Raw genomic sequence first — 12,967 nt, 5'->3', positions numbered from 1 at the left:
CACAGTCAACCCCTTGATCGGCCCCTAGTGTTAACCCCTTCCCTAGCAATTACATTTATACAGTAATCCGTGGCTATTTAAAGTGATACTAAAGCTTAGTTTTTTTGTTTTTTGTTTTTTTCAAATCACAAACATATCATACTTCCACTGTGCAGCTCGTTTTGCACAGAGTGGCCCCGAACATCCTCTTCTGGGGACCCTTGATGGCTCTTGCGGCTCCTCCCCACATTAGATAACCCCCTAGGAGAAGCGCTATCCGGAGGGGGTTACCTTGCAGGCGTGCGCCCGAGTCATTCATTCAGCGTCCATTGAAGCCGATTGTATGACTCGAATGTATGACTCGGCCCCTCCCCCCGGCGTCCGGGTCATTGGATTTGATTGACAGCAGCCGGAGCCAATGGCTGCGCTGCTATCAATCTATCCAATCAAAGCTGGGAATCCATGGAGAGAAGGACAGCGCTTCCCCGCCGAAGAATATGAAGGGTCTCAGGTAAGTAAAACGGGGGGGGCTAGAGGGCTGGTGACTTCCAGGTGTTTTTTCACCGTAATGCAAAGGATGCATTAAGGTGAAAAAACACAAACCTTTACAACCCCTTTAAAGCACTAATCGCTGTATAAATGTCAGTGGTCCTAAAATAGTGTCAAAAGTGTCCGATCTGTCTGCCGCAATGTCGCAGTCCTGATAAAAATCGCAGATCGCCGCCATTACTAGTAAAAAAAAAAAAAAATTATAAAAAATGCCATAAATCTATCCCCTATTTTGTAGACGCTATAACTTTTGTACAAACCAATTAATATGCGGTTATTGCGATTTTTACCAAAAATATGTAGAAGAATATATATCGGCTTAAACTGAGGAAGAAATTTTGTTTTGTTTTTTTAAATTTGGGATATTTATTGTAGCAAAAAGTAAAAAATATTGTGTTTTTTTTTTTTTTTTTTTTTTTTTTTTTTTTTTTTTTTTTTTTTTTCTTTTTCCAAAATTGTTGCTCTTTTTTTGTTTATAGCGCAAAAAATAAAAACCACAGAGGTGATCAAATACCACCAAAAGAAAGCTCTATTTGTGGGAAAAAAGGACATAAATTTTGTTTAGGTACAACGTCGCACGGCCACGCAATTGTCAGTTAAAGCAATGCAGTGCTGTATCGCTAAAAATGGCCCGGGCAGGACGGGGGTAAATCCTTCCGGGGCTGAAGTGGTTAAAAAAAAAAGAGACTTTAGTATCACTTTTTAAGTCAAAACTCTTAAATTGGCAGTGATGCCAGGAAAACTGACTTTAAGGCTTTTCTTATTTAAACAGTTTGTTGCATTAGCACCATTGATCTAACGGTGCAACAAAATCTTTTTGCTATGGATATCCTTACACTGCCTTATGGAATTGGCCTCTATGCTTCCTTGCTAAATTTCTTTTAATTAATTGAACACAGCAACAAGAGTTGATTTATATACATTCTCAACAAATATTTTAGGTTTGACAGGTTTACAAGTCACTTTGTTCATTTGTGTGTGTTTTTTTTTTTTTTTTTTCAGAATCTATACGCCTTTTTCAGAAGACACAACCTCAGTTGGGCAGCGATTACTAAATTCTGTTTTGAACACAATTATAATGATAAGTGTTATTCTTGTCATGACAGTGTTTCTTGTTTTATTATACAAATATCGCTGCTATAAGGTAAGAGACATTTATTTTACATAATTCTACCAAATACTGCATAAAGATTACTCTGTAAATTATTAAATAGAATTTATTTTTTATCCAATTAGACATAGATCCTAAATTAATTTACAGTTAAAGTGATAATAAAGGTATTTTTTTATTTTTTTTTACATAACAAACATCTTATACTTTATGTAAGTTTTAATATCTTGCGCTTACCCAAAAAAATGTGAAAATTAATGTGAATAATTATAAAAAAATGAAATTATCAGATAGGTGCTGCAATTCTAAAAATCGAATTACTCTAATATATATATATATATATATATATATATATATATATATATATAGACACACACACACACACACAGAAGTGCGCAACCCTAGTGAACAGAAAAAATGGAAAAAAAACTCCTATAATAATAAAATCCACATCAGATTAAATTGAATAATAATATAGTAATTGTTCATATTTTTAATATAAAGGATGGATATCCATGATGCTCAGCGGTGTGTTCTTCTTATATCAAAAAGGGGAAAGTTAAAGCCTCTTACTAGACAGGATGGATCCCAAATCATAGGGATCAAACACGCTTGTTATCAGAGTAACCACCTGCGATTTTTCCCTCTGTCGGCTCCAATATACAAAACCTCCTCCCGCTGTAATGTTCACTCCACCAAGGATTAGGAATAATATTTCAAAATATTCCAACTCCAATAAATCAGCTCAATGCTCTCCAGCCTTATCTTCCAGGACAGCACATGGGGGAGAGAGAGGCTCCATTCACAGGATTACAGAGGAAACAGGCTCATCATTGTATGAAGTGCTCTGAGATGGTCTTCCCAGTCACGGTGCTGGCCAACAGCTGCAAAAACTGAGGTTCTGGAGGAGCAAGATGGCTGCTAAACTTCCTGAAACCACCATGGAACACAGGGGGTTGAAATGACGTCAGCAAGGGGAGGTGACTAGTTTCGGCGCATACTCAAAAGGCTCCTTCAAATCCTCAACCAATACTTGCCTGCTCTGTGTAATGGTTTTGCACAGAGCAGGCCTGATCCTCCTCTTCTCAGGTCCCCCATTGGCACTCATGGCTCCTCCTCTTCTCCCAGTGCCCCATCCCAATAGCTATGGGACACTTGGGTTTGCTCGCTCCCGAGCCGCTGCTCTGTGTGTGTCCATAAGACTCCATTGGCTCCCACTGCTATCTCTCAGCCAATCAGAAGGTAGAGACCCAGGAGAGCAGCCGCTATCATACACATTGTTGGATTACGGTCAGGCTCGGGTAAGTATGCTGGGGGGGGCTGGATACTGAAGGTTTTTCTTAAAAACCTTCAGCCTTTACAGTTTGTACTTTCTATGGGTAGGTTGCAAACTAGTTGTCAGCTTGTCTTGCCGGACTTTTATTCACATTTACTGTACATCTGCACAACGTGGGCCGTGTTTACATGTGGTATTCCCGAAGGGTTCCTGTTGATTAGCTGCGGGAGGAAGCTCCATTGAAAGCAATGAGAGACTGATATTTCCTGCAGCTAATCGCAGCTGTCTGCATGTAATCACTCATTGAGTGATTACCTGCAAATGATCGACCCTGAACGCAGACAGTCTGTGTTCAGGGCCAATCATTTACAGATAATTGTAAGCACTGTAGTGCTGTACTGTCATTTATATAGACATTTTCCTCTAGTTCAGAGAGATGAAATAAGATGTGTACATCTACATTTTCAGTGCCTCCGTTTTTTTTCTAGGTATTTTTGTACCACCCTAGTCACTTATGTAGATAATGATCTGCTTTTGGTACTGGAACATTCACTGCAGGTTTCTTTCTGCCTCTTACACACAGCAAGACTGATATAAAAAAGATCATATGAAAAATTAACTTTTCCGAACATTTGTTTGTTTTTCTAATGGGGTCAAATTTAATGTTCGTTTTCAACCACAGTGACAAGAAAATTTGAAGGAGCAGGATGGAAACTTTTCCTCAAGTGAATTTCTGACGGTGTATGTGGTTTTCGTTAAGGAAAATCGATTTATCCCAAATTGAATGTTAAAAACAAACAAAATGTTGCTTTTGAGCAACATTCGTCACGGAGTGTACTGATCAGAATATTTGTATGAATGTTTGGTAGGAAATCTACTATGTGTAGCTAGCTCAAGTGATTAACAGCTGTCAATCAAATCTAATCCTACTTTGGAAGATTAAATTAAATTGTTTAATGCAAGAAGGAAATTGCACATCAGACACCAGCTGCCCTCCTACTGATCCTATGAAGATGTACGGAGGGCTAGATGCAGAGGATTACAGAGAACATATATTCATAAAGTGTTAAAACCCCTCTCGGCAAAAAAAAAAAAAAAACAATAAATACACTAACTTTATCATTCACAACCCCGACTAGTACTACTTTTATGGGGCTATACCCAGAGTATTGGATACTGTTTTGTCTGCTGGTCTGTGTTAATTTACTGGTTTAAATGCAGTCTTACCTATGCACTATTATCAACCTGTATGCCATTTCTGTGTTTTTCTGCAAATTGGAGATGTCTATTAGAGATATTTCCCCACACTTATTGTCCTGGAGACTGAGCAGTAACTGATTTGGTGAAAAATCCAAAATGCAACATTTTATTGTTTCCACCTGTATGTTGATGCTGCTAATTAAGAATGTTATTTAGGACTAATGGCCTAGCATAGGCTGTCAGCGCCCGCAACAAGTCAAGTTATTTGTGCCCCTTAACCTGTGGATTTTCAGATCCCTTCCCGCCCCACCCCTGCTACTCTGATCACACCTCCAGATGCCCCACCAGATCCCTCCACTCTGATCATACCCCCCCCCCATTACACACACAATCCCCCCACATCTCACCGGTCCTGCAGCACCAGGGCCAGGGGGGTTACCTGTGTCGCAGGACTTGCGGTGGCAGCTGCAGCCTCGTCCACCCTGACCTTCTCCGCTGGCAACCCCGGCCTGACAACCCCCCTCTACACAGCGTGGCGCTCACTGCCTGTACACGCTCAGGATCACTGCTCCGCCCTCCTCTGCATGCTTGGATCCGTTCTCCCTGCTTTCTTGGTGACAGCAGGTAAACTAAAACCTCCACGCTGCCCCCTCCCTCCCACCAGGTGCAGCAGCCTGCTTGGGCCCCTCTAAATGTTGCACCCAGGGCAACCACACTGGCTGCCCCCACACTACGCCACTGTTTAGGACATTGCTTCTGCTTTCTGTCGCCAGCAGTAAAAATCTGATAGGGGTTCTAATCCTTTCCCACTCTGCAAAACTAGAAAAAAAGTTATGGGTGCAGTTCCATTTTAAGTTGAGCTCAGTTACCAGTACGATTTACAATTGCAGTGCTTTCTTAATAGCCCTTGGAGTTCTCAATCTGATATTTTCACCTGTTCGCAGGAATTACTCTGTAATGAAGGGATGGACCACCACTGTCACTTCAAGTAACCCATCAGCATGTACTTGTTAATATTATTGCTATGTTTACACAGCGGAATTGCAGCGGCCAAGGGCAGTTTCTGGAAAGAATCTTGTTGGCGGTTGTTATCACTGCTTGAACACTGTGTGGGACCAGCAGCAGCTGTCAGTGGTGGCTGTTAGATTAGTACTTTGTACAGACAAATGGCCAATGCCGCTGCTGCTCACATAAAACCGAATGGAGTCAACTGAATAGAGTCTGTGACAAACTTGGGACTAAGTCATAGTATGCCTCCAGGGTTGATGTTTCTGCACAGAAATGGATGAATGGTTAAATGCGAATAGCAGCGGCGCCAGCCATTGATCTGGACAGAGTGCTAATCTGACAGTCATCACTAACAGCTGCTGGTGGTCGCACACAGTGTGTGCAAGGGGCATTTACACATTTAGTTAATTGGCCAGAGTGTATGTGGCCATACAAAGTGCTGCTGCGTCCAGGATATAAATCATCAAGTCACTGTATGTACTACTAATTCATAGAATACTTTTATGTACCTTTTTGATCTTTAATTTTGTGCTATTTAATTCCCAGTGTTGTGTTTGTTTGTTTTTTTTTTTATATATATTTTTTTTTAGTTCATTCATGGATGGCTGATTCTGTCCTCTCTTATGCTGTTGTTCATGTTCTCGTACATCTATCTTGGGTGGGTATAAATTATTTTTACATTTTTATAAAAACTGTTGTCAGGACTTGACAAATTTGCTTTGACATCTGAAAAAGTTAGGAGCCATTTTTTTTTTTTTTTAGACTAACAATGCTTTATATTCTGTTCAGAGTATAAAATGGCAGAATAAAATAAAAGCTATAATTTACTTTTACTTACCCTGCCGGTCCCATGAGGTGGGCAGTTATGAGTAATTTATGGCTTTAATTTTATTTAAAAATCAGACAGCTGTCTCATTCAGTTACACTGCTACTGAATGAGACAGCTTTCTCGCTAGGTAATTTCAAGGGATGTCACATGATACTGCCGCAAAGGTCTAGAAAATGTCAAATTTCAGCACAAAACACACTAAAGTTAATTTTAGGGCACATTTATATCAATTACCCAATTTTTTGTTGAAATATAGAAGATGAGGTTGCAGCGGGAAAATAGATACTCAACATGTCAAACCTTAAATTTGTGTGCACCCGTGAAATGGTGACAAACTTCAGTACCCTATATTTTTTAAAGGTGACGCTTTAAAAGCCTCCTATAGGTCATCAGTTTAATGTAGTAGGTCTTTCTAATAATATTAAAGCGGAGCTCCACCCAAAAGAGGAAGCTCTGCTTGTCTGACACCTTTTTTTTGGGGGGGGGGGGAGTGGGTACCTGGTTTTGACAGGTACCCGCTCCCACTTCTGGCTCTGTTCGCCCCATCTTCCCCCGCAGCCGGCCGATTCACAAAGCGCAGTAGGAAACCGGCTGTGCAGCCATAATGCTTCACTGCTGGTGTCCCTTTGTCAAGAGCACTTTGTCATCAGCACTCGATAGTTGATTGAAGAATTGGCTGGGGTGATTGGCTGGATTTTTGGTTTATTGATATTTTTTTTATTACCTGTACAACATATACATATCCATAGCACAGGTTTCATTTCTTATATATTACTAAAAAGAATGTTTCATATTTTCTTTTGTCATAGGGAAGTGTTTAAAACCTACAATGTAGCGATGGACTACCCAACATTGATCATGATTATCTGGAATTTTGGAGCAGTGGGCATGATCTGTATTCATTGGAAGGGGCCTCTTCAGTTACAGCAGGCTTATCTCATCATGATCAGTGCTCTTATGGCTCTTGTGTTCATCAAGTATTTGCCTGAGTGGTCAGCCTGGGTAATACTGGGAGCAATATCTGTATACGGTACTTAACTTTATACATGCTATTTTAAGTTATGAAGATGTGAATGCCATAAAGTGCTTTTGGTTTATATTAAACTTTATTATGCCATTTTACTATAAATTCACATTCTGAAATCGCAGAAAAAAGTTTGCTGCTTCCGTGTTTCTTTGCAAAAGCTCCAAGCTCGTATTATTGGGCAGATTAGTGTTGAATCTGATGCGTAGACACTCAGATAAAATAGATAAAAAGTTGTATGCCAAATTATGTTATGAAAATTATTAACTGTGAATTTTAAAGCAATTAGCATAGGGAATGGCTCTAGTGGTCATAAATAGAATATATGTTACAGAAAAGCATATTGACTATTATGTCTGTCTTTTGTGGTGTTATTTAGTTAAAGCTGAACTCCAGCTAAACCACTAAATGGACAAATAAAATAAGACAACTCAACAAAAACATTAAAATCAAATCCTTTGCCACTTACCCACTTTCTTTCTCGAACATCATGGGACACAGAGCCACAGTAATTACTGATGGGTTATATAGGGTATCACTGGTGATTGGACACTGGCACACCCTATCAGGAAGTTCAACCCCCTATATAATCCCTCCCCTTGCAGGGATACCTCAGTTTTTACGCCAGTGTCTTAGGTGATGGACGTGTAAAGATGTCCTGTGCTGAGATTCTATACTGGGGCAAGCCAGGCAGACCGGATCCATTCAAAGTGTCCTTTCTATGCCGAATTGGATGGTACCCGGGCCTTGTGTCGGAAGAAACGAGGTTTTACCTGTAACGCTTCTCTTTTTAGAGAGCTGGACCCCGCATATTAGAAAATGGTTTTCTAGCCTAATTTCTAGCCAGGTGCTTTACAGGCCCAGAACTGCAGGATCCCCCTATTCATAGGGGGCCCCAGTCTCTGACGGTTTTTCAAACGGAGCCCACCGTGAGAGGTGAAGTTTGGGTCTGTGTAAACTGAACCCTGCGGCTGGATAAGGTAAGAGGAGATTCCACTGAATTTTCTAATTCTAGTAGGTTTCTCCTTTAAGGTAAATGCATGCTATGCCTATTGTGACCAACGAGGGCTGCCAAGAGCACATACCTTCACATGCTGATGTCTGTCTCAGTGTTCATGCTGTGCAAGTTTTCACAGCGCTCCGGCTCCAAGGTAGGATGGATGGGGGGATTTCTCATGATTGAATGTTCCGCCCAGGCTAGAGCAGGGGTCTAGAAAGCGGTTATACCGCTCGGGCACCGCTCCCTCGGCCGCCATTGCCGTTTTTTAGGCAGGCTCTTCACTACCAGCCTCTCTCTCTCCTCTCCCTCCCCAGCCTTCCTCCATAGTATTTCAGAAGAGTCGGCCAGCGCGGAAAGCACTCGTTTTTTTGAAATTCGGGGGGGGGGGGGGACGTCAGCACAGGTGCTTAGACTCCCACTCAGGCCAGCTGCAGGCTATTAAAGGCACTCTGTACAGGTGCACACAGCCTTTGGAGGGACACAGAGCTGACGGTCGCATGTAAGGTGGGACACAGGCATTCTCCTAGGCAGCATTTACTGAAGTAACACCAGACTGAGCATTGGGTAGCAAGGCTTTTAGCCAGACTACATCGCTCAGCAGGCAGTGTTCATTTTGGATACCTCACACCTTGTTGCTTTGCACTATGGGTAGAAGAGGTTCAAACACCCCAAGAACCAGAGACACTAGGGGATCTCGTTCAGGTTCTGAGGACCCCCTGATGGCAGCATCACCCCCCGAGGGGCCAGAGACGGCTAGTCAGGGAGAGCCGTCGGGGTCAGGGGCTACACCTGCTTCTGGCACTTCAGCCCCTGTATATATTACACAAGAGGTTTTTTCCTCAACCATTAATGGTTTAGAGGAAAGATTAATGGCCGTGATTACAGCTTCACTCAGTGGAAGAAAACGTACTAGGCCTTCCTCTGTTCCCCAAGACCCTCAGGAAGAGGAGATCTGGGATAAAGGACACGAATCCCTTTCAGAGGATCGGGATGGGACGGATGATTCCTCTCCAGAGGAATCAGGTGGAGAGGGACCCTCTGCGACTTCCCAAGAGGAGAAAGTCTTAGCGCAAATCCTTACTGGATTGGTCCGCTCCACATTTAAGTTGCCCGTACCTGAAACTGCTAAAGAATCCTCTTCTGCTTTGGGGTCACTGAAACCTTTCCAAGCAGCACAGGCTTTTCCTGCTCATAATTTACTTGAAAAGCTCCTTTATTCTGAGTGGGATCACCCAGACAAACGTTTTTTTCCGCCAAGAAAGTTTTCAACACTTTATCCGATGGAAGAAAAGTTTATTAAAATGTGGGGAATACCGGCCATTGATGCCGCCATTTCCTCCGTAAATAATAGTCTGACTTGTCCTGTAGACAATGCTCAGATGCTCCGGGATCCTGTAGATAAAAAGATGAAATCCCTATTGAAGGATCTTTTTTCCTTAGCAGGTTCAGTGGCTCAACCTGCAGTAGCAGCGTTTGGAGTCTGTCAATACTTAAGAGACCATGTTAAGCAGGTCATCAAAGTATTACCTGAACAGCAGGCCCAGGGGTTTGCTAACCTTCCAGCGGCCTTATGCTTTATGGTTGAAGCCATTAGAGATTCTATCGTGCAAACCTCCCGTCTTTCACTGGGGTTGGTGCATATACGTAGAATCCTATGGTTGAAAAATTGGTCAGCCAAAGCACCATGTAAGAAGCTCCTGGCGGGGTTTCCATTTCGTGGTGAAAGGTTGTTTGTAGAGGACTTGGATAAACTATATCAAGAGAATCTCTTGTGGGAAAAGCACTCTCTTACCTGTTAAGAAGAAGAGTAAGCGTCCCTCTTTCAAATGGACTCTTTTCCCAGCGCCGGGGGCTTGAGCCTCCATGCAGTCTCGACGGCCGCCTCCATCTGGGTCCAGAGACAAGAGTCAACCCCAGGGACAAAAGAAGTCCTGGGGGGAGAAGCCTACTAGGCAAAACACTAAGACCTCTGCATGAGGAGGCGCCCCCGCTCACTCGAGTGGGGGGAAGACTGCGACAGTTCTCAGGGATCTGGCAGGAGGATTTCCAGGACAGATGGGTAATCTCCACGGTAACCTTAGGGTACAAGCTGGAGTTTCAGGAATTTCCCTCTCCTCGGTTCCTCAGATCAAGTGTTCCCAGAGATCCAGAGAAGAAGCAGTCGCTCCTTCTAGCGTTAGAGCGACTTTTGTCGCAGGAGGTCATTATGATGGTTCCCGCAAATGACCAGGGATTAGGCTTCTATTCCAACATTTTTACGGTCCAAAAACCAAATGGAGATGTCAGACCCATTCTGGATTTAAGGGATCTGAACCGGTTCCTAAGGATTCAGTCCTTCCGCATGGAATCAGTAGTCTCTACCCTGCAGGGAGGAGAATTTCTGGCATCGATAGACATCAGAGATGCATATCTGCATGTGCCCATTTTTCCTGCTCATCAGAAGTTTCTGCACTTCGAGGTAGGAGGGCGCCATATCCAGTTTGTGGCTCTGCCTTTCGGGATAGCCACTGCACCTCGGGTGTTCACAAAGGTCTTGGCCCCTCCTCTGGCCAGACTAAGGGCTCAGGGTATAGCTGTCATAGCACACCTAGACGACCTGCTATTGATAGGCCGGTCGGTAGCCTCCTTGAACGGGAACTTGAGATCCACAGTCAAGTATCTGGAACACCTAGGTTGGATCCTCAACCTAGAAAAATCTTTCCTAAAACCAGTAAGAAGACTGGAGTATTTAGGTCTGATCATAGATACAAGCCAGGAGAAAGTATTTCTACCTCAGGCAAAGATCACTGCTTTTAAGGGAGCTGATTCTGGCAGTCAGGACCAAGAAGGGTCCTTCTGTCCGCCTTTGTATGAGGCTGCTAGGGAAGATGGTGTCTTCATTCGAAGCAGTTCCCTATGCTCAGTTTCATTCAAGAATGCTGCAACACAGTATTCTGTCAACCTGGAACAAGAAGGTTCAGGCATTAGACTTTCCGATGCACCTGTCGCATGCGGTGCGTCAGAGCCTCAATTGGTGGCTCATACCCGAAAACCTGCAGAAGGGGAAATCCTTTCTACCGGTTACCTGGACGGTGGTAACAACAGATGCCAGTCTGTCAGGTTGGGGAGCAGTTCTGGAACAGTCTGCGGTTCAGGGGATATGGTCCAAGACAGAGAGGACCTTACCCATCAACATTCTGGAGATCCGGGCGGTATATCTAGCCCTAAAAGCCTGGACTCTCAGGTTACAGGGCTGCCCGGTCAGGATCCAGTCCGACAATGCCACAGCAGTGGCTTATGTCAATCATCAGGGAGGCACCCGGAGCCGAGCTGCTCAAAAGGAGGTGAACCAGATTTTAGTCTGGGCAGAGATGCATGTGCCATGCATATCGGCAGTTTTTATTCCAGGGATAGAGAACTGGCAAGCGGACTATCTAAGTCACCAGCAGTTACTCCCAGGGGAATGGTCTCTACACCCCGACGTCTTTTGGCCCATATGCCAAAGATGGGGGGTCCCAGATGTAGATCTCTTTGCATCCCGATTCAACAAAAAGATAGACAGATTTGTGGCAAGGACGAGGGATCCTCTTGCATGCGGGACGGATGCGTTGGTGATTCCGTGGCATCAGTTCTCACTGATTTACGCATTCCCGCCTATTCTGCTATTGCCACGACTCCTTCGCAGGATCAAGCAGGAAAGGAAGTCGGTACTTCTGGTGGCCCCCGCTTGGCCCAGAAGGACTTGGTATGCAGAAATAGTAAGGATGACGGTGGGTTCCCCCATGGACACTACCGGTACGCCCAGACCTGTTATCTCAAGATCCAGTGTTCCATCCTGCCTTACAAACGCTAAATTTGACGGTTTGGCTATTGAGACCCACGTTCTGAAGAGTCGTGGGCTTTCAGGTCCTGTCATATCTACCTTGATTAATGCAAGGAAGCCAGCTTCCAGGATGATTTATCATAGAGTCTGGAAAGCTTATGTATCCTGGTGTGAATCCAGAGGTTGGCATCCCAGGAAATATGTCATAGGTTGAATTCTTGATTTTCTACAATTAGGATTAGAGATGAAGCTGGCCTTGAGTACCATCAAGGGCCAGGTCTCGGCTTTATCAGTATTATTTCAACGGCGACTTGCTTCTTGGGCAGTGCATCACCGGGCCTCTATGGCTGAAATCTGCAAGGCCGCAACCTGGTCTTCAGTTCATACATTCACCAGATTCTATCAGGTGGATGTGAGAAGGCATGAGGATATCGCCTTTGGGCGTAGTGTGCTGCAGGCAGCGGTACAGGGTCCTCAGGTCTGATTGCACCCTACTTGGTCGTGGTTCCCCCCCCCCCCTCAGGTAGCATTGCTCTGGGACATCCCATTAGTAATTACTGTGGCTCTGTGTCCCGTGATGTTCGAGAAAGAAAATAGGATTCTTTTAAAACAGCTTACCTGTAAAATCCTTTTCTTTCGAAGGACATCACGGGACAGAGAGGTCCCGCCCCTCTTCTAATACACTATATTGCTTGGCTACAAAACTGGGGTATCCCTGCAAGGGGAAGGATTATATAGGGGGTTGAACTTCCTGATAGGGTGTGCCAGTGTCCAATCACCAGTGATACCCTATATAACCCATCAGTAATTACTGTGGCTCTGTGTCCCGTGATGTCCTTCGAAAGAAAAGGATTTTACAGGTAAGCTGTTTTAAAAAATCCTATTTTTACAACCACTAAGGTAGCCCATACATTATTCATTTTGTTTTTCGTTCAACCAGCAGGCTGAACAAAAAATGACCTGATTCCCCGATCCACACACTCGATGCGATTGCTGGTGCAATGCTTTACAGGCTCCAGAAACAAAAAATAATGAATGCACATTTTCTCACCTGCAAAAAATGTGAGTTTATTATTTTTTTTTTTGTCAAAAGGTGAACTTATCCTTTAAGGCATGTTAAGTTACAAACGTGAACATAAATTAACTCTGCTTGTCTCCCAACCCCACTCAATCTCAGAGAAAGTAACAT

General features: G+C 43.6%; 1 protein-coding gene across 2 annotated transcripts in view; it reads left to right on the top strand.

Moving 5' to 3' along the window:
- LOC141140551 (presenilin-2-like) overlaps positions 1–12,967 on the top strand; it is a 63,918-nt gene that overhangs the window by 29,098 nt on the left and 21,853 nt on the right. For both annotated transcript variants that reach the window (XM_073627871.1, XM_073627872.1), the window contains exons 4-6: positions 1,531–1,672; positions 5,714–5,781; positions 6,762–6,982. In XM_073627871.1, the coding sequence (XP_073483972.1) occupies positions 1,531–1,672; positions 5,714–5,781; positions 6,762–6,982 (431 nt within the window). The remainder of the gene's footprint in view (positions 1–1,530; positions 1,673–5,713; positions 5,782–6,761; positions 6,983–12,967) is intronic.

Source organism: Aquarana catesbeiana, linkage group LG04, assembly GCF_042186555.1.
Source record: "Aquarana catesbeiana isolate 2022-GZ linkage group LG04, ASM4218655v1, whole genome shotgun sequence".
Taxonomy (NCBI): domain Eukaryota; kingdom Metazoa; phylum Chordata; class Amphibia; order Anura; family Ranidae; genus Aquarana; species Aquarana catesbeiana.
The sequence above is the reverse complement of the archived record's forward strand: the minus strand, read 5'-3'. Positions and strand labels throughout refer to the sequence as shown.